Below are 27,934 nucleotides of genomic sequence, written 5' to 3'. Positions count from 1 at the left end.
GGACTTTATATGAGGCATAATACATAAATAATAAAATATCAATTTATTAACCTCCCTAGCGGTCTGATTATTTCAGATTTTTGGTGCTGAAAGCGGTACCATTATTTTGCATGGAAATATGTAGTTTTTTTATTGTAGGCTGTAATTTTTAGGAATAACTCACTGAAATCAAGAGTCTATTAAACATCCTGGGTATGATAAAATTTGAAACACAAAATCATAAAATATAATTTAATAATCATAAAAAATAATATAATAATACATTTAATTCAATAATACAATCAAACCAAAAACACTGAAATTTGAAATACAGCGCCAAGTTCGCACATTGCTGAGCAAAGTCGCAAAATCGTTTTCAGTGTCTGATGACGAATTTCCATACAAATCATTATCACTCAATTCTGCAAGTGGTTCTGATTTACTATCGCTGTTCTCTAGCGGATCTAAACCCGCTTTTGACCTAAAGGGACACTTTTTGGACGCCGTGGACATTTCTCAGTTTCCAGGCAGAAAGAACAGACAAAATGCAGGCAGGGCACAGGACAAAGCACTAGGGACAAAATGTATGTGAAATGGGTTGAAACAGCAATGTTTTGCTATGTAAAATTTGTTTAGAAAAAAATGAAATTTTTTAAAATTTTCAAATTTCCCGCCGCCGCCGCCCGTACATCCCGACATCACAGGGACCGGAACACAGAAGTCGGATGCCGGCATCAGCTGGAGGAGATGGCCGGGGATGCTGCAGGGGACACATCGCGGGAGCGAATGACAAGGTAAGCTCTGCAGGGACTCCCTATGCAGCGCCGCATGGTAAGCCCGAGTGTAGCTCGGGGTTACCGCTTTTGGTACTGACATTTTACCCCGAGCTACACTCGGGAATACCGCCAGGGAGGTTAAACAAAAATTTTACACATACATATAAATGTTGTTCAGTGTCAGGCTTGTTAATAACATCAGTACAAAATGTACATTAAGCTGATATGCTCTTCCTTATACAAGCTTCACACAGCAGGGATTATTAAAATTAAAGAAAAGGTGCATCCTATAACTCAACGCGTTTCATGAGTGTAGCCTCACTTCTTCAGTAGTGGATGCCCCCAAGATCTGATCTATAATAAAAAAAAAAAAAAAAAAAAAAAAAAAAAAAAAAAAACTTGGTCAGAGATAGCATTTCCAGATGGCGACCACTGCCCGACATCCGACCCAGGAGTAGTGGACAGGTAGAAACCCAAGGGGCAGCACAAGAGCGTACATGGATGGAATAGGAAATGCAGAGTACCAAGAAATAACAAACAGACCCAACGCTTGCAGATATAAATAATGGTTCTCCAGCTACAAAAGTCTTGGTGTCAGTCGGGAGCCAAGACTTTTGTAGCTGGAGAACCATAACTTATATCTGCAAGCATTGGGTCTGTTGGCCAAGTCATTCAAATCCTTATGCTTGTTTATTTTTTCTGCTTGTAATGCATCAAATTCATGGGATAACATGTTCACTTGCTGCCTAATATATTCTACCCATTTTTAGGTGCCATTGTAATAAGATAATCAATGTTATTCACTTTACCGATCAGTGGTCATAAAGTTATGGCTGATTGGTGTAATATTCCAATGAGAACATACAGTAACAACAAGTTCCTTAGAAAACCTTTGTTCATGGCATTCCCAGACAGCAGCTAAGAAGCAGATACTAACGAGAAAGAACTCAGTGGAAGCTTTGTCTGGGCAATGGCTTTCAGTGTAGGTGTTTGTAAAGAATCAGTGACCCTGGATAAAAAAGCCTTCTGACTCAAACAATGGGGTGTTTGTCAGCCCTGCACCTACAAATGAATGAGTATGACGAGTTTGATTACAGATAAGACTTTTTTTATTTAGATGATTCTGCCCCTACCAGACCCGCAACCTTCTATAGTGCTGGTTGGGAATATAATGTTGTGTAATGCTAATGGGATAGATTTCTGTGATAAAAAGAAACATTACTTTTTTATTACAGTGTTGAATATATATCTGAATATAGGTAGTCAAAGGGCCTGTTCACACCATATAATGTGTAAGTATAAGTGTATAATGGGCTTTTAGCACATTTTTTTTATGCTTTGTGTTAAAATGTAATTTAATTCTTTGTAAATGCATTGAGATTTACTGGGGTTAAGGGTGAAAGGGTTGCAAACAATCTCTTGGGATCTGCTGATATACTTTTCTGGAACTAGCAAATGAATGGCTCATTCATTAGTTCCCAGCTTCTCCCCTTCCTTCATTGTAAGAGGAAGGGGCGGGCTCTGCAATGTAGACACTATACTGTTTACATTTGTGATCACTGTAACTGGTCATCACAGCAATTACATGGTACAGAGCAGCTCAGAACAGCTCAATACACTGTGTATGTAAACTGAGCCATGCAAAGAAAACTCAGTTTACAGCCATTAACGAGTGCATTGGCCACCTGAGGTCCATTTCTGCTATGCCTCCCTATTCCTTTGTAATTGAAAGGGGCAGGATCTGCAATTTAAACACCACATTTTTTACATTTCTGAGCCTAGTGACGGTCATCACAATGGTCTCATGATAAACGACCAATCAGATTGGTTCTGCACACTGTCTGTGAACCAAGCTGTCCGATGACAGCTCAGTTCATAGCGATTAAAGGGGGCACTGGCTACCTGAGGGTGATTTTTGCAGTGCCATTTGTAAACAGCACTGCAGAAATGAGCATCCACCACTTTGCCGTTCAAAAACCAACAGCAGTAGATAAGTGGTAAAAGATCTCACAGACCAGATGATTTTCAAACAGGAACTTTGTCCTAATATTCATTTAAAGCGGAATTATACTCACCTAGAATCCAGTGATGTGCCGTCCCCAGAACTCACTGCCAAACGCTAATATCTTTGGGTAGCCGGCTTCGGGGTCTCGATCACTGGCCGCTGTCAATGGCCAGGCAGAGATGACATCACTCCTGCGCATGTGCGAGAGTTCTGTCAGATTTGGCATTGCCAAATCTGTGCAGTGACTTGTGCTTGGACAGCTTACTGTACAGGGGCGCACAGGTGGGTAAGTAGCTTTAATGAAGAAGAGACAAAGCATGTGTCTTCTGCAATAAAAATCCTGCTTGTCCACCCATTTTTGTGGAGCCTAAAGTTTCACTTTAAATAAATGGCAGTAGTGAGTTATAGCCACATATTTGTAATCATCTTATTAGACTGCCACGGCCACACACACTTTTTAATTGCACAAGAGACATAGAGGTGTATTTATAAAAAAATAATTGCATAGCAAATCACACAGTGAAAGTGTGTGTACAAAAGTGAGAGAGAGAGGAGCTCATCACTCTGCTGCTTCTCCTTTCACTGTCCATTAACAGGTTGGGGAGAGTCCAGAATGACTGAGCCCATTGAGCCATCTGGCCATCAAACTGAGGACAATTGGAAGAAAAAAGGTTACGGGAAAAATCTCTGGATCGAAGATGAATATTGCAGCAAAAATGTTGTTTTGTTTATTCATTTCCAAATTTGTATCTATTTTTTTGGCTGGAGTTCAGCATTAAATGGAAGATTATGATTATATTGGAATTGAACCCATCAAATAATTGGTTATGCTTTTTTTTTTTTTTTTAATTTTACAGATGATGAAGATTACTCATTTAAATACTTGCCAGGAAAACTGCGGGGCAGCGACTATGAGAAAATGCTGACAAAGGATGAGTTAGAGGAGGAGCAGAGGTAAGGACATTTTTCCACAACCCCTTAAATGAACATGACACTACTGCCTGAATTCTGTATATTCAGTGTCAAAATGATTTATTATTAAAGCGGAATTCCAGGTATGGATATTTTTGCATAGTTACATTGGTCCAGCTTGAACCAATGTAAGTATGCACGTTCCATTCCTGTAATACAGGGGTGTCAAACTAGTAGCCCTCCAACTGTTGCGAAACTACAAGTCCCATCATGCCTCTGCCTTTGGGAGTCATGCTTGTAACTGTCAATCTTGCAATGCCTCATGGGACTTGTAGTAGTTTGGCAACAGCTGGAGGGCTGCCAGTTTGTCACCTGTGCTGTAAAAGGTACCGCTACTACAGTGATCTTCACCGACTTTTGGATCCTGTGCCAAGCAGCTGCATAGTAACCACTGGTGGTCGCTCGTTCAGTGTGGGCACCACTTAGGGAATGCTTTGTATTTTCTGAATGAATGCAAAGTCTTCCCTGATTGGATGAGGTGGGTGGTGATGTCACAATCTCCATCTCAACCAGTCATAGAGTGCCATGTATTCATTGAGAAAAATACAAGGTGTTCTCTGAATGGTGCTCATGACGAGCATGTATTTGACGGCATGGGACCTTTAAAACAGATGTGCCTACTACAGTGATTTCCAGCTTGTACAGGGATCAGCCTGGTTTGGAATATGTATCCTTGCATTGGTCTAAGCTGGACCCCAATGTAACTTTGCAAAAAAATCCATACTTGGAATTCAGCTTTCAAGCTTACTACAGTATATGCAAATAGTAGATAGTCCATGGTCCAGTTCTGTGGATTTCTGCTGTATAAAAAGTACTCCTAATGTAGCATTTGGTATTATGCCACATAGGAGTACGATAGAAAAGGAAGACACTGTCCTTATTTTTTTTTTCTCTGCTTTTGAAAGGTCGGGTTTAAATCTGTGCTGTGCCCATGCAAAACAACAGGTTCTCCTAACTTCCCCTTCTCCTCTATTACAAGTATTAACCCCAAATAGTTACCAAAATACAATATTTTTGTTAAATTGGACCTTTAAAGGGATAGTTCACCTTTACCACAAAGCTGCCTATGCAGATAAGGGGTGCCTGTAGATAAAAACAAACTGTGGAGCTCTGACTAAAGTTGAATAGAGCCCTTGCTATGGGTGTAGGCCATTTACATAGCTCCTGAAGCCTGACTGGAAAACTTCCAGGGCGTTGCTAGCTGAGGCCTAGTCATTACAGCTCACCTCCACCAGCACAGGAGCACACGCTGAGCGCAGAGCTACTGCATCAGTGGAGAGAAAGAACATGCGAGGGGATTTGATTCAAAGAAAAAGCTCACTCCTGTGATGAGGAGGTGAGTAGTAATGACTAGGCCTCACTTAGCAACATCCTGGGAGTATTCCCATCAGGCGTCATGAGGTAGATAAATAGCCCACACCTATATCAAGGGTATTATTTAACTTTAGTCAAACAGTTTGTTATAATGCACAGACACCCCTTGTCTTCATAGGCAGGTTTCTGGTAAAGGTGAACTAACACTTTAAACGAAGCTTGGGAAGAAGGCAATTAAGCCAAACTATTTCTTTGCCTTACATGGACAAAGCACAGGTTCACTTTGAAGTTCATGCTTTAAATACACTAAGACCTCATTAACACATTCTAATTGCCCAAGGTGTGACAAATGCACAGGATGCAAATTGTTTGTCACTGATCAGAGCACATGGGATCCTGGGCGTCATTATCAGCACCATGGTTGTTCTTTTCCAGGAAAACAAACACAATGTCTTGACTATGTGCAATCCTTCATTGCAACTCTTATGTAAAAGGATCCTTTAAAGCCCAACTACAGGAATTAAGAAAAATGTACCCTTGCAGTGGGGCCCACCCACACTGCAGGGGCTAAATATTCTTCATGTCTAGAGGTGTTGGAGTAAGGCTCCATGTACACGGGACACTTCTGAACGATGGAAACTGACTGCTGGAAAACGTAGGTTAAAAAAAGTCTGTTTAGTCACGTTTGCAAACCGCGTTTATGAGCGTTTGCTTTTAGAATAGTTTTTTTTAAAGATAACCTTAAGAGACCTTCCAAAATGCCCAGAATGCACTGAAAAACAGTAAAAAAATTAACTATTTCAGACATTTTGAGAGAAAGAGAGAGCAGTATTTGTTAAGATTAGCTTTTTTTTTTTTTCTTGTGGTGTTTGGATGTGTTCCAGCTCATTTCTGTGCAGAAATTATTGCAGTAGTGTCTGACATTTTCTTTCATGCGAAACCTCAAAGTATGGTGTACCAGTTCCATTTGAGTACCGGGAAAACACTTTGCATGCATTTTTCATTATGAAAAAAGGCTTTGGACAGCATCTGGAAATGGAAGAGTTAAAAAAAATTCCAAACACTTATAAACGCGGTTAGCCGCGTTTACATGCGTTTACAAGCATTTGGCGTTTGAAACGCTGATAAAATCTACTCCTGAACGCAAGTTTGGTGCGTTCAAAAAACAACTGTAAACTCAACTGCCTGTAAACGACTGTAAACGACAATGTACATGGACACATAGGAAAACATTAGGGAGAGTTCAGGGGCTGATGGAAAAAAAACGCAGAAAAGCTCCTAACCGTGAGTTTATCAGCTGCAGTGTACATGGAGCCTAAGGAGAAATACTTACCTGATTTTATGTCCTAGCAGGTTTCCTCCAGTGGTGTGGCCAGAGCCCCACGGCCTCCTGCTTAAGCCTCTCCTGGCCTCGGTCGCACACTCAGCCCCACCACATACAGTGCAGAGTTAATAGTCCTGCATTGTTTATATATGTAAAAGTGTTATAAACAAACTTTAAATAAAAAAACTGTGAAGTCCATCAATCAGTCCATCAAACAGTTATTAACTCTCACTATCCCATAATATCAAAGTTCAACATGTTCAGAAATTCTTCTAACGATCTCCCATGTGCATGTACCTCAAAAAAAAGGAAATAACATATAGTGCATTATCCTTTGTATAATATAAACTTAATTCATCTCCCACAATCCAGTGACAAATAGTGATAATGGTGAAAAAAACAGTGAAATAATCAGTGAAAACACTGTGTGTGAATCACCCTTCAATCCCACACACAGAAAGATATAATTGCAAACTGGTGTGCACTTCTATTCATAGTAAGGGTACCCTTACCAACATTTCAGAAAACACATGCTTATATCAATCCAACAGCTTTCTCAGGATGAATGATCTCCACAATCCTCCCTGGATTGCTGATCCCACTGTTTCCAGGCACTTTACTCCATCCAGGGACAAAACATAAGGAACACAATAGTGTAATACCGCCAATAGTAAAATCAAATGACCTTTTTTGAACTGCTTACATCAAAACAAGCCTTTATGCACGTAATCACTCATAATAGAAACCTCACAGCCATCCAGGTGCTCCAGATCATTCGCTTCCCTTTTCCAAAATGGCCACCGGTCAACTTCCGGTTCCTGTGTGCGTTTTGACGTCACTTCCCTTAAATAGTCCTGCATTGCAAGTGATGATGCCAAGGGAAGCCTCCTAAGCAATAATGCCTGTTCCTGTACCCCCTAAATTAAGATTTAACCCTTGCAGGACATTGGCCAATGGCAAGGGTAGACTTTGTCTAATTCCTGAAATTGGGCTTTAAAAGTGTTATTATTATTATTATGAACCTACTGATATGTTTTTGTGTTTTGCCTAGTATATATTTGCTTAGTATATATTTGTGAAGAGTCTTTACAATTCCCTCTACAAGAGCTTGCAATCTACTTTTAGGTACTGGACATGGTAAATGAGTGTGCACTGATCTTTATCCCCAACTACAAATGATATGCCCTTTGTGTGTTAATTCTATAAATTTTGGCATTAAATTGTATTCCAGTGCAAATAAATTGTACATGGTGCTGTCGTGTATACATATATGTTGATTTGTAGATGTATGCTAAAAAAACATAGCACGTGTTAATAGCTAATTTCACTCTAAGTCCTCATGCACTGGGCATTTTTAAAATGCCAGTAGCATTAGCTGTATAAAGTCGTATTAAAAACGCAAGTTTTTCTGCATTAGCATTTTTCCACGTTTGCGGTTTTAAGCATTTTTTACACCAAAATAAAAAAAAAACCAAAGAACATATTGGCTCTTAAAAAAGCCCAGTCTGCCGCGTTTTATCATGTTTGGCCACGTTTACCAGTGTTAGAGCATTTTTACAGCTTTAAAACTCCTATAGAAACCCAATAACTCTGGGGTTTTTTCCAGCCAAAAAATGCTGATTAAAGCCTATGTGTGCATGGGCACATAGGATAACATGCTGGGGAGTTTACTGGCTGTAGAAAAAAAACTCTAAAAGCCAAAAACAGCAGCTGTAAAAACGGCCAGTGTGCATGAGGACTAATTAGTGAAGAGCATTATCAGTAGCATTGTATACCTATGTGCATGTTAATAGCTAATTTCACCCTAAGTCCTCATGCACTGGGAGTTTTTAAAATGCCAGTAGCATTAGCTGTATAAAGTCACGTTAAAAACTCACATTTTTCTGCATTTTTTTAGCGTTTTTGCATTAGCGTTTATCCACTTTTTTCAGCGTTTGCGGTTTTTAGTATTTTTTTTACACAAAAAAAAACATATTGGCTTAAAAAAAGCCCCAAAACGCCAGTCTGCCATGTTTTACTACGTTTGGCCACGTTTACCAACGTTAGAGCATTTTCACAGCTTAAAAACTCCTCTAGAAGCCCACTAATTCTGAGCTTTTTTCCCAGCCAAAAAATGCCATGTGAAAAAAGGCTGATTAAAGCCTATGTGTGCATGGACACAGGATAACATGATGGGGAAATTACTGGCTCTAGAAAAAAAATGCCAAAAGCCAAAAACAGCCGCTGTAAAAATGTCCAGTGTGCATGAGGACTAATTAGATAGGTCAGTGAAATGAAGAGTGTTATCAGTAGCATTGTTATTTACTAAACCTGGAGAGTGCAAAATCTAGTGCAACACTGCATATACACCAATCAGCTTCCAGGTTTTATTACCAAAGCTTAATTGAACAAGCTGAAGTTATGCAGGCCATAGACAGATCATTTATCGGCCGAATTTTCGTCCGCACGAAAAATCGGCTGATATTCACGCCGTTAGTGGGGCCAGCCCGTTGGCCGTTTTTTCGCAGATTTTCTCATTTAGTATTAACAGTCATGCTGGAAAATACACGAAAAACGGCCGTTTTTCGTGGACATTGGTGACAGCATTGCTGCCTGCAACAACCGATTTTTCATTTATCGGCCGAGAATTCGGCCGATAAACGACCCGTTTATGGCCAGCCTTAGAAGCTGATTAGCTACCATGCAGCTTCACCAGATTCGGAGTGCTCCAGTTTTAATAAATCTCCCCCATTGTGTCCAGTCAGAGAGTCTTTTTCTTCTTGCCAAGGGCGTCTGCCTGGAACCATCTACAGATAGTTCAAACAGATAAAACATTCTACTGGGCTTATATAATAAGTGTGATAGGATGATGATGTGCAAAGTATGCTATGTATTTAAGCACTTATTAAAGTGTCACACCTCAATATCTCATATTATTATGGGAGGTGTCAGCATGCTAATCACCTTCATTGGCCTCTATTATTCTGAGACTGAAGCTTTGAGATCTCTGAATCAGAGCGAACAGCTCCTCCAACCTGCAATGGCTACAGCTCCTCTAACCTGCAAAGGCTACAGCTCCTCCAACATGCACTGGCTACAGCTCCTCCAACATGCACAGGCTACAGCTCCTCCAACATGCACAGGCTAGCTCCTCCAATATGCACTGGCTACAGCTCCTCCAATATGCACTGGCTACAGCTCCTCCAGCCTGCAATGGCTACAGCTCCTCCAGCCTGCAATGGCTACAGCTCCTCCAGCCTGCAATGGCTACAGCTCCTCCAACCTGCCATGGCTACAGGACCTCCAAACTGCCATGGTTACAGGACCTCCAAACTGCCATGGCTATAGGACCTCCAAACTGCCATGGCTACAGCTCTTCCAACCTGCCATGGCTACAGCTCTTCCAACCTGCCATGGCTACAGCTCTTCCAACCTGCCATGGCTACAGCTCTTCCAACCTGCCATGGCTACAGCTCTTCCAACCTGCCATGGCTACAGCTCCTCCAACCTGCCATGGCTACAGCTCCTCCAACCTGCCATGGCTACAGCTCCTCCAACCTGCCATGGCTACAGCTCCTCCAACCGGCCATGGCTACAGCTCCTCCAACCGGCCATGGCTACAGCTCCTCCAACCTGCCATGGCTACAGGTCCTCCAACCGGCCATGGCTACAGGTCCTCCAACCGGCCATGGCTACAGCTCCTCCAACCGGCCATGGCTACAGGTCCTCTAACCTGCAATGGCTACAGCTCATCCAACCTGCAATGGCTGCCACAATTCATATACTCTTCTTTACGCTTCGGTTTCTGGAAAATGCAAAATAAGAAGTGAAACTCTCTTACTTGGTCACTTGGCTTTAATAGCAGCACTTTGAATTCTGTATGTGGGATCTCACTGCCACAGCAGCAGAGATGTAAGAAGCTAGTTGGTGATTCAACCCACCAATGGCCACCCATGACTTAGGTGGAATGAACCATTAAAGTGTTAGTTCACCTGTACCAAAGAACTGCCTATGCAGAAAAAGGTCATCTGTAGATAAAAACAAACTGTGCTACTCTGACTAAAGTTGAATAATGCCTTTGATATAGGTGTAGGCCTTTTACTTACCTCATGAAGCTTGACTGGAAAACTTCTAGGATGTTGCTAAGAGAGGCCCAGCTGTTACTGCTCTCCTTCAATATCACAGGAGTGAGCTCTCAAACTCTGAGCTCTGAGATGCTGCATCAGGGGAGAGAACGTGTATGTGAGGGTATTTGAATCAGAGAAAGAAGTCACTCTTGAAGGTGAATAGGAGCAGCTGGACCTCTCTTAGCAATGTCCTTAGAAACATCCTGGGAGTTTTCCAGTCAGGCTTCATGAGATATGTAAATGGCTTATACCTATAGCAAGGACACCAATCAATTTTGGTCAGAGCTGCACAGTTTGTTCTTACTTACAGACACCCCTTACATATAGGTGATTTTGCATTTCCAGGTAGGATGCGTGCGAAAGGAATAGAATGCCCGGTGGGTTTTACCGCTGTCCAGGTCTCCAAAGTCTCATGACAAGTAGCCCCCCCCCCAATGTTTCCCAATGGGTACCATTCATATCTGTGCAACTTCAAAGTAGTTCTTGCACTACTTTGGTGCAACTTTCATGCGACTTGAGGGCAATAGACTTCAATGTAAACCCTCCAAAGTCGCATGAAAGTTGCACCTAAATGTTATACTTGTGACTTGTGTGCGACTTTGTAGAGCAAATACAATTATCCTTGGTCAAAGCCAAAGTCGCACTCATCCAAAGTGGCATCAAAGTGGCATCAAGTCACACTGTAAAGTCACAATGAGAATCACAGAATTTTGAAATTGCAAAAATGTGAATGGAGCCTAATTGTTAAGTCCGTAGCACCAGATTTTGTAGCTTCTGACTTTTAGGCTAGGTTCACACTCATGCGGTGCGGTACATCGCATGTGATTCGCACAGGTACCGCACCGCATTCCTGTGCAAATCACATGCGAATTGTGTGCGGTGCGATTTGAGCCATACATTATGTATGCGATCCAATTCTGCACATCGCACCTATGCGATCCAATTCTGCACATCGCACCGCATTTTGCCGACCGATTTCGGGGTGTTATCTTAACATACATACCCGCAGCGGTTTGCATGAATGGGGTGCGATTCTCATGTAGGGTGGAATTTGCGTAGAAAACGCTGTGAATTCCAGACCGCATCAGTGTGAACCCAGGATAAAGGTTTTACTACAGGACTGAAGAACTGCTTTAGCTCAGAAAGGTACTTTCTATTACTCTTAGCCTCCTCCAAATCTACAGATTCCTTTTTTCTGCTGTGATCCAACTTCCTGTTAGAGGTGAAAGAGAAAAAAAAAAAAGGAGAAAAAGTAAAAAAGTAGCAAAAAATAATTTAAATTGGACCTTCCATGAAAATGAAAGACCTATGATTAGGGTTGCCACCTAATCCCTTTAAAACTGAACACTTTAATTACACAGTTTCTGTGGCTGATTAACCACTTACCCTCCAGAAGATTTTCCCCCTTCCTGATCAGGCCATTTTTTGCGTTACGACACTGCGTTACCTTAACTGACAATTGCGCAGTCATGCAACGCTGCACAAAGATTACATTTATGTCCTTTTTTTCCCACAAATTGAGCTTTCATTCGGTGGTATTTGATCGCCTGTGTGGTTTTTATTTTTTGCGCTATAAACAAAAAAAACACCCGACGAATTTGAGAAAAAAAACAATATTTTGGACTTTTTGCTATAAAACATGTCCAGTAAAAAATCAAATTTCATCATAAATTTAAGCCAAAATGTATTCTGCTGCATGTCTTCGCTAAAAAAACTCCTAACACTTGTAAATAAATTGGTTTATATGAAAGTTACAGCGTTAACAAATAGCGGTATAGATACTGGGATTTATTTTTTCCTACTAGTAATAGCGGCGATCAGCGACCTTTAAGGGGTCTGTGGCGGGCATTCTGACACTGCGGGGGAACTTGGCATTGCTGACATCCCCAGTGACACCAATACAGTGATCAGTGCTAAAAAAAAAAAAAGCACTGACACTGTACTAATGGCACTGGGCAGGAAGGGGTTAATGTGTGAGGTGATCAAAGGGTTAACTGTGTGCCCGAGCTGGCAGAGAGGAAGACTGTAAACAAAACTCTTCCTCTTCCTCCTCATCAGTGATGTTGATAATCATCGGCCGGGACCCGGTGATTGACATCCGAGGACGCGAATGGCCGTGCAGGTAGGTCGCACACCCCCTACCCGGAAATGCAAAATCACGTATATATATGTGATTTTGCACACCCATACCACCGTACATCTGCTATACGGCGGCGGGTAAGCGGTTAAGGTGCTATTTAAACTCACTGAGTGTCTTATCTGCATAAAATTAGCCCCAGAACCTGTGTAATTAATATGTGTTTAGTTTTAAAAGTGATGAGGTGGCAGCTCTACCTATGATACTCATAGCCCCACCCCATAAATACAAACTGCTTGGAAAATGTCCAAATAAAGTGATAATAATACCTCAGCCCAGCCTCCAACACTTCAGAGAGGCGTAGGGGACATCACTGTGCCTTCAGGGATGCCTTCTGGTAGAGCTGGGTGCTCGAAATCCCAATGGGCCAGAAAGCATTCTCGTGGCATTTTAAGCGCCCAGGTTAAACGAAAGACAGAATTTAGGAACAGTGATGTCAAACGTTCTGAATGTGTCAGAAGCCAGACCAAGAGAAATTTTATTTGGACATTTTTTTTCAATGTTTCTTTTGTATTTTGGGGGTGGGTGGGGGGAATGTATGTAAGTGGACATTCCATTTACAGTACATGTAGGCCTGTAGGCAGCTGCAGTCTACTTTCTCCACTGCCAAGGAGAGAAAGTCAAGAGGAACACAGTTCCTCTGTGGTTTACTGGGGCACCCATTTGGATGCTGTTGCCCCATGTGAATTTGGTATCCATCTTGGGTCAGGCAGAGGCTATTTAAGGCCTTGTCTCCCAGGGTTGGGGGGCTTTTTGTGAGTCAGCAGTCCAGGGAAAGGTACCTTGCCTATTAGGGACAGTATTAGCGGTAGGGAAAGGTTCCTGGCAAAGAGGGAAAGCATAGGGAAGCAACTCCTTTGGACATCATCTTGTTTGGGAACTAGGTTGCCAGGGCACTCTCTTAACAGACACTGTCTCCCCGGCTGACACCTCTCATCTTTGCATTGGTGGAAACAGTGAGTGTACCTGGTTGGGCAGACGCCCCTCTGGGTTGTTATGAGCTGTCGCTGCATTACTTCAATACAAGTTTTCTATTGCATCTCTCTGTGTGAATTACTGCTGCTGCGCTATGCTGCACCAAAGGCCTATTTTCATGGTTTCTAATCACAAAGACGCAAAGGATCCATAAGGCTCAACCATCGCCAAAACAATCGTTTGGGATAGACTTAAAGTGTTACTAAACCCCGGACCCTGCATTCACTATGTCTGGTTTTCCACAGTACACACAACATGGAAATGCAATTATTTTAATAAATATAAACTGCTAAATACCTCTTCTCATCAGCAGTTAGAACAATCTTGTGACTTCTATCAATGTCCAGCTTAGCACTAGCTAAAGCTTGTAGGAGGAGTTTTCTTTCTGCTTTAGGAGGATGGAAATCCTTTGATCCTCTGTCTGGACATTGCTGATTGGCCTTTACTGATCACATGCCCTCTCCCAAAAAGAAAAACAAATAAAAAAACCTCTTTGGCAATACACACCAAACTGAGCATGTGCATGCCTATGGTTCAGTCTGGAGATAAGAGGTGGTCGCTTGAAAAATGGGAGGATCAGAGAAGACATGGTCAAACGGCCTTTTTACACAATGCAGAGGATTAACCCCTTAGGTTCCACAGTGAGTATAACAAGCATGCTTTACTGCATATACAGACTGCTGTGGGTTTAGTAACACTCTAATAACTACTAGTGGCAATTTTCAATCATTTTCCCCCACTAGGGAGATTTCAGCTCACTTCCTGTGCCTGTGAGAAGCAGGGCAAGAAACTAGTTTGTTCATTTCACTGAACCTTTGACGCCCATTTGAAATGACTCCGAGGTCCGGGACATCTCGAATCCATAGCGACGCAAACGCCAATAGATGTCCCGCCGCTTCTTTACGGAAGGTGTATTGCTGGCATAAAGAGAGATCTTCACCCTGTCCTGACAAGAAATTAAGAGGAAATCTCCCCAAATGGGCCATGTTGAATGCAACTAGAAAAAAAAATGTTGGTTGGAGCCATATTAAAAAAAGTAAATAAATCTCTGCTCTGGTCATCGTCAGGTGACACAAAATTGTCATAATGCTATGTTGTTACTGAGGAGGTGCAGTTATTGAAAGTTATTGGTCCTCAGTGGATGGTGGGGGCAGCCATTTTGTGCACACCATTCTCACAAAACGGATGCCTCCACCACTTTGTTGTCCGCATGTGATGTGTTCCATGTACATTGTGTGATGGTAAGCACCATAAATTTGCCTTTCAGGATAGAGTTGACTTCTGATCTTACATCCCTGTAACACGTACAGTGCCCAGACACTGTGTGGTAAGACGCTGCACCCAATGTGTTAGTAATTAGACTCCCGTAATACTCATTAACATGTCTGTTACAGTATCCCTTATCCCTTCACACTGACCCAGTCACCCTCCATTAATCACTACAATACCTCTAGCGATAAAACGGTCAAAGGTTTATTTACATGCATGTATACTTTATTATTAGCCAACTTAAGTTTGTTGTTTATTTCTTTTTATTAACCCTGCTTTCCCCTGTAGGAGGTCAGGCGTTGGTCAGTTCACCTACCTTGGCTCTACACACCTAGCGTGGTTGTAAACCCTTAGGCTAAGTTCACACCAGCTTTGTTAGCAGGCGTTTGAGAAGCGTTTTTTAACCCTCCTCAAACGCCTTTGAAAATTCTACACATGGCAGCACACAGTGCTGTTCACACTGAAGCGCTAGCGCCGTGGCAAAATTGACGCCTCATGTCGGGTCAGGAGGAGTTGAAGTCTCCCATTCAAGTCTATGGTGATGCTCCTCAAAAGCCTGGCAGGTGTTTGCGAGGCGTTTGTGAGGCGGTTGCGGGTTGTTAATTCAATTCAACTTCATTGTAGGCGTTTGTGGTGTGGCTTTGATGCAAAACACCTCAAAAACGCTCGTCGAGCGTTTGGGAAGCATTTGAGGAGCATTAAAAAACGCTTCCCAAACGCCTGTCTAACGCCTGTCAAACGCTATAGGGGCGTTTGGCAAGGGTTAGAGATTAGTCAAGTGTGAATGAGCTCTAACATATACCCACTAAAGTGACTGGCCTCGGGTGACACAGAGCGATTAGACAAATCCTCCTACATAAGTTGTAGCTGTTTATCTGCAGTCTTTTCTTCTCTACAGCTGTTCAAAGTCCAAAGTTTATACAGCTTGTCTGAGCTTTCAGAAAGCAAGAAGTGACTCTCCGCAGAGCTCAGTGAGAGCTGTTAGGAGGGAAGGGACAATCCCTCCCTTCAAATGTCAATTTGATGGAGGTCCCCCCTGTCACTTATTTTCTCTTGGTGTCGGGAAAACTTGTCAGAAGTGATTCATGCGAATAGCAGAGGAAGGAGGCAGCAGACAGAAATGACACTCTGGATTGAGACAAGTACACACTATAGAGGGATATGCTTTGTTCATATTTGGGCTCCATGCACACGGGGCGTTTTAATAACTGGTAACGTTAGCTGTGTAAAGTCACGTTAAAAACGTACGTCTTTCAGTGTTTTTGCATTAGCATTTAGCGGCGTTTTGCCGCGTTTTTAGCGTTTTTTGACCCCCCCCAATTTTTTGGTGGTCAAAAAAAGTCCAAAAATGCCGGTTTGCCACAATTTACCGTGTTTTTCAGCATTGGAGTGTTTTTACAGCTATAAAACGCCTCTAGAAACCCACTAGTTTTGGGGGGTTTTTTCCAGCCAAAAAACGTTGATTACAGTCTGTGTGTGCATGGACACGTAGGAGAACATGCTGGGGGGTTTACTGGCTGTAGAAAAAAACGTAAAAACATCCAGTATGCATGAGGACTTAGGCTAGGTTCAAATCTGTGCGGGTGCCGCCGCTGCAGATCTGCATGAAAATCCATGCAACCGCACAGAGGACTGCGGACCCACGGGCGGGTGCCATTAGTTCTAATGGCATGCCACCCGCACTGGAAAACGCAACCGGACTGGGAACCGAGGGCGGTGTCTTCCAAAGAAATGTAGGGACTTCTTACCTGCGGGGCACGGGAGTCCATTCAAATGAATGGGCTCTCGTGCCCACGCCAAACGCTGCCTACACAGCCGCATATATATGTACCAGGGCTTAATATATAATGGTTTTCAACCACTTTAAAGTGATAGTAACCCTCCCATCCTTTACAGCCAAGGAAGCTGCCATCTTACCCTTTGTTTGATCTGATGTTACCGTGGTGCTGCATGTGGTCAGTTTTTACATCAGCCACTTCACAGTTTGGTAGAGAGCACTAGTAACTGTGACAGTTCATATTCACAGCATGCCTTTAATGTTCCCCTTCACATATATGCGGATTGGGTGCGTTTTGAACCTCATCCAATCCGCATGACATGTGAAAACACATTGCTTGCTATGGTGCCTGTTCACCTATGTCTAGTGCACTGCCGCTGCAGATTCAGTGCGGTTTTAAAAAAAAAAAGAGTCCTGTATGATTTCTGAGCAGTGGGTTCAGGTTCAAGTGCGGATTACAGGCTATTGACTTCTATGGGAACCATTCCTAAACCGCATATGTGTGAACAGGATAAGATCCTGAGCTAATCCTGACCTGAACCTGATGTGAACCTGTGTGTATCAATTAGGTGTGAAACCTGAGCTTCAGCCTGCAACGCACATGTGTGAATCAGCTCTGTTTATAAATCTGTAGGTTCAGCTCTGCTTTAAGCACTGGTTGACACAAGTTGCAAACTGTCATGCGATTTGACCGTTCAAATCGCATGACAAATTGCATCCAATGATTAGCAATGGAACTGTTCTAATCGGCGAGACTCAGATTTTGTGAGTTCCTGCACTACTTTTGCCGATTTGGGGTGCAACTTGCAAAGACATCTGTGCATGAAGCCGCACAGATGTCTATGAAGTCGCACCCAAAGTTCCAATTCCAACCAACTTTGAAACCGTGCGACTTCAGGTCACACGATTTCAAAGACAGATCCAGATGGAACCAGAGCTGAATCCTAGTAGAGCAAGAAAACTATTTATTGTATAGTTGTCAGTTCTGAATGTACTGATACAGAGTTGGCCAAATTGTTTTCCTGATGCCACAGCTTGTCCCCGCCCCCCTCTCGCCTCTGACTGATTGACAGCAGCTGCTGCTGTCTCAGCCAATGAGGAGTGTGAGTCCCCGGAGAGCCAAGGCTCTCCTGCACATCGATGGATCACGATGGGGCTCAGGTAGGTATTGGGTGGGGGAGTCTGGGGGGCTGCTACAAACAGAGGGCTTTTTTACCTTCATGCATAGATGCCTTTGCAACCACTTTAAATACAGGTGCGGGTAATTCTACATGCATTTAAGTCTTGTTAACCCTTGTCAATGCAATAAACTATGGGGGTCTTAACAAAAGAATATACTTCATATTTTACCAGTATCAATGCCAAATCAGCAGTGCTAATACCCAAGTTCTTACAAGCTTACTCAAGCTTTGCCAAATCACTTTAAAAGTGATAGACGGCAGTTTCTATTTTTGCACCAATAAAAATTGTGCTAAATATACACCATTACCACAGTGGTTTAAATACTGTTGTGAGGGGGGCGGACAGGGAGAAGTAGAATGGAGAGGAGACATAGATGTGTATGGACAGAATATGCACCATTGTCTTGCAGTAACTGTTTTATTTATTTGATGCATATGACAAGAAATAAGTGTGCCTATAGAAACTGGTGCATTTTTCTCTGTGTGCCACTCTCTACAGAAGTCATTAAAGAGGGGGATTAACAAAGAAAAGGTTAAGATTACGAAATACCTTTTTTGGTTGACTTCTGAAGTCATTTAAAGGCTAAATTTACCTTCTGCAGCACATGTAACATCCATATTTAGAGTGTAATGTGTAACATGCTCTTACAGTCCCGTTCCCCATCCTACCCCACTGTCACTTTTCAATATTGGCATAGCTGTGCATAACAGGAATCTGTGAACAAATAAACTACAAGTTGCATCTTACACCACCTGCAGTTCTCAATGAATTGTGAGGGTGCTGATGAGCTTGCTCGTAGTTCATTCTTAAGCCCTGCAGTTTTCAAACTGATACTACCACTGTATGGGCTGAAAGCTGTAGGGCTTGTCTGCAGTAGCCTGACATTGCACCTGTGATATACTGCTCACGGATGCAATACTTTGCAGGCTTCTGGGAGAAAAAAGAAATTATAAATGCACATTTTTTTCTGCATAAATATGTGCAATTACTGTTAGCAAGGTGAAACTTTAAACAGCTACGGCAATATGCTGTGTGCATGAGCATGCTCCTGCTGTAACTAGTGTCAGAATCACAACCCTCATGGAACTTGGTCCCCATCTAGTGTTCAGAATGCAGTAATGCACATTATTGCAGGTAGCATGTGTTGTACAGATTGCTTATAGGACAAATTCAAGATATAAACAGTCTGTCTTAATTAATGAACCAGAAATGTACACATTTTTTATATAAACTGCCAGTGAAAACATTAACCCTTTGAATTGCAGATTGTAAACCTGGGTTGTTTAGTGAGAGGATCAGTGAGAGGTACTGTAGTTACTCCCTACAGGCAACTGCAGTTGAATGTCTTATGTAGAATAAATGCATCGCTATCCCACAAAATATTGTATTCTTAAACTGCATATAATATTTTTGCATTTTCTCCACTTAGATGTAGACTAAGCTGACCAGAAAAAGTGACAATGGTTGGGACAAACTATATTAGAAATGCTTACAGCAGTCACTTTCTATTCCCATTGTTTACTGAACCATATGCCTTTTTTTTTATCCTCCCTATATTCCTGTTCTGTTGTTATTTTTGACCAATTTGCACTTGCGCCTTAATGCTTTTACAGTATATATTTCATTAGTAAAAATGACAGACATGACAGATTGTTGTACCCCCTTGAGCTACCGATGGCTTACAATGCAAATAAATAAAACACAATAAAGAACACCTAAACACAACAGAAGAGACTTCTTCATGGAATGCACTGGGCAGTGTGATCATCTTTGGTGCCTATTGGGCTGTGTATTCTGATTTGGACATACCATTCAACTGCTATAACAGGAAGGTGACTTTAAGATTATGAAAATGGTGGGTTATTAATTTGGTGACTGAATATCTAAAAACAAAACAAAAACTCGTCCCAACTTCTGTGACTATCATTTTTACTGGACAGCGTAGTCTGCATGTAAACATGGATAAAAATGTGAATCGCACATAAAATACGTTTTTTTTTGTTTGTTTTTTTTTCGCTGAATGCCATCATTACATGCATCAACTACACATGACTGAAATACAATATTCTTTGCAATCATGGTCCTTTAAACTAGCATCAGGCTAAGAGTAAAAGGACAATGAAGATATTGCTCACTAACTGGTTCATTGTGCACACAACATAAATCAGTCGCAACCTTCATACAACTGTAAACATAATCAGAATTTTTCCATTAGTATTGGGTATTACCTAAAAGTTAATCACATACAATAATTTTTACATTTTCAGAGGTAAGTAAATTAATCCAGGGATTCTGGTTTTAGAAAATACGCAGAAAAACCTTTGGCTGGTTTATTTGCTTTTATACCCATACAGTGCCCCCTTTTGCATTGAAGAAAATACTTTTTTTATTTCTTGAGGTTTGGAGGTATTAGTCACCTTGACTAGTATGCCAGTGGTTTTAATGTATGACACATCCACATCTAGATTTGCTCTATCACATCAACATTATAACTGCATAAAGAGTAATAGATTTTTGAAGATCTCTGTATTTAGCTTATTTCATAATCTCCTAAAACACATGTGAAAATGACATGATTAGAGGGTATCAAATTCTCTTTTCACTAGTCAGACGTCAGCCCACACCAGTCTACCCATCTCTGCTTCGTCTGGTGAGAGACTAGTCAGATTATGGTGCATGTTTGCAGTGTAGGTGGTCACATTCCACTCCATGGGGTGGTTGGTAAGGCTGTTGCCGTATGATTTTTTTGCTTATAACCAAAAAAGACACTTGTTTTTTATTTTTAGGCTGCATGGTTATCCAAACCACCTGCCAAGAGCCACAGGTAGTGAAGAGCACCAAACTCATTAGCAGCTAGCAGCACCAATCTCATTCAGCTTTGTTAGTTCTTTTTTTTTCTTGCTACTTCGTTTTGCTAGTCACCTACAAGTCATCATATAGGTTGCTTTAGCACCTTATGTTTTAAATCAGAGAACGCCATGCTAGTGGAGTTTGGCACAGAGTACTCAATGTTACAAAAGTGGAATAAAGTACCCCTTGACCCCTAACGTTAACATATCACTAACTGTGACCCTACCATTTATCCCTTTCCTTCACCAGGGCCCTAAAATAGGACACATTGTATAAATTATCTTTTAAGGCATACCCCTGTATGCAGCCCACCAAGTCCAGTACTTTCCTTCTTCTCTAATCCAGTGCTTTTTACCTGTGTGGCCCTTCCCACAGTCGCACAGCCTTTCTCATGAAAACATCCCAACCGGGTCTTCATCATGTGGGACGAGCTGTACTACCCAGAACCCACTGAGGCAGTCATGAGTACTGCTTCCAATAGGAATGAAAGGTGCCATGGCTTGCATGTGCAAAATGAAGAGGGCTAGGTCTACTGCACTCAGGATGGAGAGGACATGCCTTAAAGGACAACTTGTGTCATAGATACAGTTATATTTTAACATAACTCCTTAACAATACCCTAACTCTAAACGCTCCCCTAACATTTAACACTTACATCTTAACCCCTGAAACCTAACACCTAACCTTAAGGCTAAACTCTGGGGTGAAATTTTTTTTTAGTTATGTACAAGCAGAACTCCAACGTTGAAAAAAAACACTTATTAAAAAACTTTAAAATGTATTTTTACTGTCATAAATGCCCACATCTGTCCAGCTACTCACATCTTTTATTCCCAAAATTGTAGAAGGTGGGGCAGCCATGTTGGCTAATCAGGGCTTTGTTGCTGTGAACAGTGCTATAATTCAAGAGTGTGAGCATACTCTCAGGCCAGGAAAACAGGGAGATGACCTAATCAATGTGTGAAAGTTCCTTCCTTGTTCAGTCGGCAGGCTAGATGGGTAGGTGACCAAGATGGGTTCTTTAATTGCAGTGGAGTGTAGTTAGGTCACCACCCTGACTGTACTGTCTGACAGAGGACTACAGGCTGAATAGAAGTCATTGGCAGTTTCCAAATATTAATTTTAAATGTGCACGTATCTGTTGGCCTAGACTTCAGCTTTAACTCTTAATTTTATTCAAACGCAACCTCTAAATTCCTTACTCTAAAGGCCTGTATGGATGGACTTTGGACTTGTGTTCATGGCATCGGTTTTACATCAGGTGAGATGCTTCTGAGATCATTTAGAATTTGACAGGTGCATATGACCTGCAGTGGGCCTTCCTATGACTTTCTTCAAGTGGGTTTTGCATTCCCATAGATTTGTATAGGAGTGCAAAACCCATTTAAAGCAAAATAAGCCAGCTGACACAGGCCAGAACCTTAAAAAGGAACTTCACACAAAAGTTCCCCTTATTTGCATCCTCCCCTGACACATTTGGCCCTATTTGGGGGGGGGGAGCGGGTACCTGGTTTTGACAGGTATCAGCTACCACTTCCGAGTCAGATTGCCCTGGTGATCTTTGAGGAAGTTTGGCCCCCTCCTTCTTCCCCACACAGCCTTCTGGGACACACAAAGGTCCCAGAAAACTGTGGGACCAAATCACAAAGCACAGCACAGCTCGCACATGCACAGTAGTAAGGCTTCACTGCTGGTTTCAGTTAGCCAAGATGCCGGCGCCTGCGCCCGAAGCTAAGTGAAGAATCTGCTTGAGTGAGGACATTGCTGGATCCTTGGACAGGTAAGTGTCCTTATAATAAGAGTCAGCAGTTACAGTATTTGTAGCTCCTGACTTAATTTTTTGATGGGGAAACTGGAGCGCCTCTAACTATAATCCCATAAAACCCAGATTTATCTCATCTCCTGGTAGCAAAAGTAACTAACTGTTTTAGATAATAAGAAACATATCCCCTCTTTCATTCATAGCATGGATTAAAAATGCACCTAAACAGCCCTCTTCTACTATCTGTTTTCAAGGGCCTGTGTGCTTTAGTTTTTTGTTAAAACTAGTGAGGTAAATTACAGACTGGTTTCTTATATGTCTCTTGTACCCCAGTGGCAAGTCTTTCTCACTAAAATTATTGGTTCTGCTCCATACTGTCTACCAGGAAAATGGAGATCACAAAAATGATCATGTCCATAGACAACTGGGGGCAACTGGTGACATAGGTGAAGAGATCAAACCAACAAACCGAGTCCCAAAGAAGTTAACAGAGTTAGACTTCATGTACACTGCTGCTCCTAAACATGAGTTTAGGAGCTTTTGGTGTTTTTCTACCAAAGCCCTTAAAAACTCAGCTCCATAAAAGCCTATGTGTCCATGCGCACATAGGCTTTTATCAGTTTAGCAGCAGCAGAGGCAGTTAGTGGCAATTAAACGTCCCTCTCCTAAACACAGAAGAATCGCATTCAGAAGAGGAATGTTTTGGGCAAAAAAGTGTGTAAACACGCCTACGTGCTAGCTGCGTTTAGCACTTTGGCGTTTATTCATTTTAACGGCAAATACTCTGGCCAATGAAATGAATAAACTTCCAAGCACTAAATGCAGGAAAACATTGCTAAACATTTACATGCATTTTTGCCGAATTTAGTGTTTTTCAGCTGCTGGGAAAGCTTGACGTCCAAGGGAGCTTAGTGTACTTGCAGCCTTAGGATACTAAATGATCTCAGGAGCCTGTCGAACTGATGTCAAAAGCAATTTGCATTCGTCCATCGACACAGGCCTAAACTTTTTTTCAGAAACAAAACAACCTGCTTCCATAATTCATTAAGAGCTTATCTTATTTGTTGTAGGTACGCTGTGCTGTCTGTTAGCATGTAGGTAAGATTTTTGGTTAATACACAAGTTTTTTCCACTTTCTACTGTAAGAAAAGTAGATAAAAAGCATGAAATGAAAACTTATATTTAGCAATTTCTAATTTTAGAGCAATATCCTCCATTAGAACTCCTGAGATCAGAAAACAGGAAGTAGTCATTGCCAGAGACTATAGTAGAATTGGCTAGCACCAGGGGCGGACTGACCATTTGGAAACTCGGGCACTGCCCGAGGGCCCGGGGTCAGTAGGGGGCCCCATGAGATGCTCCTGGTACCTTTTTCATAGGCTTTTTTGAGTTTGGGCAAGGACACAGGGGCCCCATGATCCCCTATTGCCCGGGGGCCCCATGAGTTGTCAGTCCGCCCCTGGCTAGCACTCACCTAATGTCTGCTGACTCCATTAGCCCATAGATTGTTTGTGTATAATCATTAATTTGGGTATAAAAGAGGAATGTGACTTGGATATAAAACACACCAAATCTTGGTTTAGTTAAATCTTAGAAATACTGTTGATCCTATACCAAGCATGAGGTCAAACCTAAATAATATTGGGAGGAACTCCCTGTTTTTCCAGGTCCATTAAAACTAGTGATTTCCTCTTGTTTTTGTCTTTCTACAGAACTGAAGATAAGAAGTTATCCTTACAATCCAGCTAAAGAGATTTACTGAAAAGATCAGACCTGCCCACCCAACAATATTATATGAGAATACCAAAATTCTGAACCAGTTCCATAGGAGAACACCAGCCGTTTTCTGTTGTTGGATTTAAACCAGTAACTGTGTTTGGAGGTGTATAGCTGAGAGTCAAATGGAATTTCCTTGAACAGTAAAGGCCATTGTGCAGTCCAGTGCTGATCATGTATTGTTAACCAAAAGGTCTATACAGCACTTCTGTCTTGCTTTAGCCATTTGAATCCCAACACTTGAAAATAAGATCCAGAGGCTTTGACTTTCAGTGCAATAACCAGTCCAAAAACTATGCAAATAATGCCTTAAGTATTTGATACATACATTGTAAATTAATACATATACATTTTCACTATATGGTGTGGTACACAATGGGAGACAAAACATATTTTGGATGTCTTATTGACTCTGGACTGTCATTGCTAGATATTAGTGTGGATATATAAATGTTTATAATGGAAATATTTAATAGTAGGGCAAAGTGCTTGAAATCCTGTAATCTCCAGCAACTGGTCAGAAATAAGCTTTCAATAGTGTGCCCTATCATAGTTGCTTAAGACTAATCTCTGAATGGTTTCTATGGGTTACTGCATGCCATTATGTTTTGCTGTATGTTATTAAATAAATCCATATGTCCTTGATAGTGCTGATCTGCAATTAGTTAACTGGGATTTGCTACATAGAATTATTCATAATATACATACAGTAATTAGTACATTGCTTTCCCTAAGTGCATCCTATCTGCCCCCCCCCCCCCAACATCACCGTGATATATACTTCAGTAGCTGTCCTCACACAGTAGCAGTAGTGATATAATAACTCTACAGATGTTTGTTTTGCCTTTTATCACATTACCTTCTTTGCACTCCTACTAGGTCCCCATAATGGCAGTCAGTAGATAGAGTGATTTCTAAAAACCTTGCCTGTTTCCCAGGTGCTCTTGAAAAGTATTACACTAAATTGTTACAAATGTTAAACTGTTGTGCTATTTGGAATATACCTGATTAAAGAACAACGGAAGCTTCCCTTACTCAATAAATCAATTCAGGATGCAGCTAGACAGTAAATGGGTAAGTTCTTACCTCTGCAGCCTGTCTTCTGCCCATGGACCACAGTGTGTAAGCAGCAGCTTCTCTGAAGTAGTCTGATACCTCCACCCCTCCACTGGTTCAGAGCTAAATCAGGGAGCTTTGGACTGCTGCAGAGAGGCCACTGCTTATCTAGAGAGGGCAGTGGTCCTCTCTGCAGCCAGGCTGAATGCATCCCAAAACAGCTCTGGTACAATGAAAACAAAAGAGCTTAAACATTTACTTTCTTGCTGCACCTGGAGTAGATTTATTGATTTTTGAGAGAAGTTGCAGTTGGGTTTAACCCCAACTAAGCTTTTATTCAATTCCACCAGTTAGATTGCAAGCTCTCTAGAGTGAATTGGATTGTGTCCTGTATGTGGCATATGTTATATAAGAGATGGATGCAACATGTATTCTCCTTACCAGGGTACAGAGGGAACAGCTGGGTGCCATCTTTGAGATGATGGAGAACAACCGGGATACCTTTGGGATGATGTCAGAAGGCGACTTGAAGGAGCAGCTGAGGCTTTACAACATGTAGTTCTCTGCTGCTAGAAGGAAATCAAAATCTTTGGTTGTACCTCAAACTAAACATTTGTGAGGCATGCTTTGCCTTGTGGGATAGTGTTGGCATTTATATAATGGCTATTACATTATTTTGGGAATGTGTCTATACACTATCCTAGAACTTAATGCATGACCTTTCTACAATGCAAAATTGATTGTGTAATTGGCAGGAGGACCATATAGAGTTTGTTGTGAATATTCAACAGAGAGAATATGGCTGATCATGCCAATTTCAGCAACCATGTGGGTTAATTTCAGATAACAATAATACACGTCATGGAAAGGGGTGTGAAGATGAGATCTCCATTATGTTGGAATAATTCAGTCTCCAATTATGCAGTCTTTTTCTTTCCATTAGGAAGGGAATTATCTTTTATCTATGCTTATTTAATGTTACAAGAACTGGCGTAACCAACTTAAAATTCTGGTACATTGGAAGCTTAGTCCTATACTACCATTTTTTCTAGAGCTTGATCCATACTCCTTATAATAAAAAATAATACATTGTAAGATAATCTTTTTTATTAAAATACCCCTTCACCATAATAATGAATGTACGTTGGTGAAGCACTGGATTCGGATTTTTTGTAGATATTTCGATCTGTAGATATTTAGATCTTAAGCCGATTGGTTAGAAGAGGAGGGACCCAGAGTCGCAATAGTAAATGTAACATAATTAAAAGTGGCAGGTGTATGGTTTACAGTCCAGTTCAATTTTTATTTGTCAAAAAAGTTACTAATCTTCCTTTATTAGGGCTCCTGCAGGTGAGCATTGAGAGTGAGCAGGACTGAAAATGAGTATTCTGCAGTAGATCTCTTTTTCATGGATAAAGAGCCTGCTCTGGTCACCAGTATGCTGGATGAATAAAAATTGAATTGGACTGTCAACCATATACTTCATTCTACCATGTTCACAAAATTAATTGCTACTTAGGTTGGAGATATAATAGGCGATCAAAAAAGTAGTGCAAAGTTTTACGGCAATGCAATAAATAGGTTTGGACAATCGCAGGAGCTAGGTCACCAGAACACCTAAAACTTTGCCACCTAACTTTTTTTTAAAGCCATTTCTATTATTGTCAGTGGTAGCATAGATTCCCAGATGCCTCACAATTTCCTACTTGCACCTAGCTAGCTTCTGAATTCCTTGATACAACAATCTGATCCCATGTAATAAATACCATATATTTGACAAGACAAGAAGAGGCTTACAAACCTTCCCATAGTGAATTTACAAAGAATGGAAACCCTGGTGCTTCTCTGTACCGCGCAATAGTTTCTTTATATATAGTTTGATTTAAACATGGTTACTCTGTCATTATGATGATTTTTATGTTTATTTTCCTGGCATTTGATATATATATATAGTTGTTTTTTTCAGTGATTTTGTATAGGAATTTGCTAGCAGGGCTTACTTCCATGCAAGAGACAAGGTGTAATAGCTGCATAGTAGGCAGGCTTGTGGAAAATATATGACCTAAGTAGAGTCTCCACCTAGTAAACCTAGAAGCTCCATCCTGTGATGGGAATAGGAGATTATCATGGCTGTGCTGATTGCACAGATGTTTCTTCTTCTTCTATAACATTTCTTATCATTTCTAATAAAATATTTTGCAAGCCTTATTGTTTTTGTGTGTGTCCGTTGTATTTGTATGGTTGTAGAAAAATATGTAGTTGACTTTCTGTAATTTTTGTTTTTTTTTTCTTTTTTTAAAAGGCATGTATAGTAAGGTAATTGAAGGGAAAGAAGAAAATACCCTTGTGGCGGGGCACCCCCTGCACTATGAGGGTTAATTGCTCATTTTGCCTAGGATACCAGGAAAAATGACTTTCCTTTCTAGGCTCCTCCTTCCATGTGACTGGTCACCCAAAGAATCTTCTGTAAAGGTCACTACACATGTTAAAATCTGATCTGCAAAGGCCTGCCTGATTGGATACAAATTGATTGGATATTTTAGGTAAGTTCTAATAGGTCTTTTGGTAAATCTAAAGTTCAATGCACGTTCACATTTTTACATGTATGGTGAGCAAAAGGTGCTTTGGCTAGCAGTTGCAGTTATGAGGTCATCAACTACAATGCAGTACCAGT

At 41.3% G+C, this 27,934-nt stretch overlaps 1 protein-coding gene and 1 long non-coding RNA gene across 4 annotated transcripts in view; one reads left to right on the top strand and one right to left on the bottom strand.

The window, feature by feature from the left end:
• MXRA7 (matrix remodeling associated 7) overlaps positions 1–27,468 on the top strand; it is a 67,829-nt gene extending 40,361 nt beyond the window's left edge. The window contains exons 3-5 of one of the 3 annotated variants that reach the window (XM_089682663.1): positions 3,618–3,714; positions 14,856–14,915; positions 24,141–27,468. In XM_089682663.1, the coding sequence (XP_089538789.1) occupies positions 3,618–3,714; positions 14,856–14,889 (131 nt within the window). In that variant the 3' untranslated portion in view covers positions 14,890–14,915; positions 24,141–27,468. The remainder of the gene's footprint in view (positions 1–3,617; positions 3,715–14,855; positions 14,916–24,140) is intronic. The other 2 variants (XM_089682661.1, XM_089682662.1) reach the window with 2 other exon arrangements.
• Positions 218–7,151, bottom strand: LOC149458153 (uncharacterized). Its single transcript, XR_016313502.1, has 2 exons — positions 7,074–7,151; positions 218–1,109 (listed from the first exon to the last, which is right to left on the bottom strand). It is a non-coding gene; the product is annotated as an uncharacterized LOC149458153 (long non-coding RNA).
• Positions 27,469–27,934: the final 466 nt, after the last annotated feature.

The sequence above is a fragment of the Staurois parvus genome, unplaced genomic scaffold (genome assembly GCF_062004578.1).
Source record: "Staurois parvus isolate SC_StPar_1 unplaced genomic scaffold, SC_StPar_1.0 ptg000293l, whole genome shotgun sequence".
NCBI lineage: Eukaryota > Metazoa > Chordata > Amphibia > Anura > Ranidae > Staurois > Staurois parvus.
This window is presented reverse-complemented; position numbering and strand designations above follow the sequence as displayed.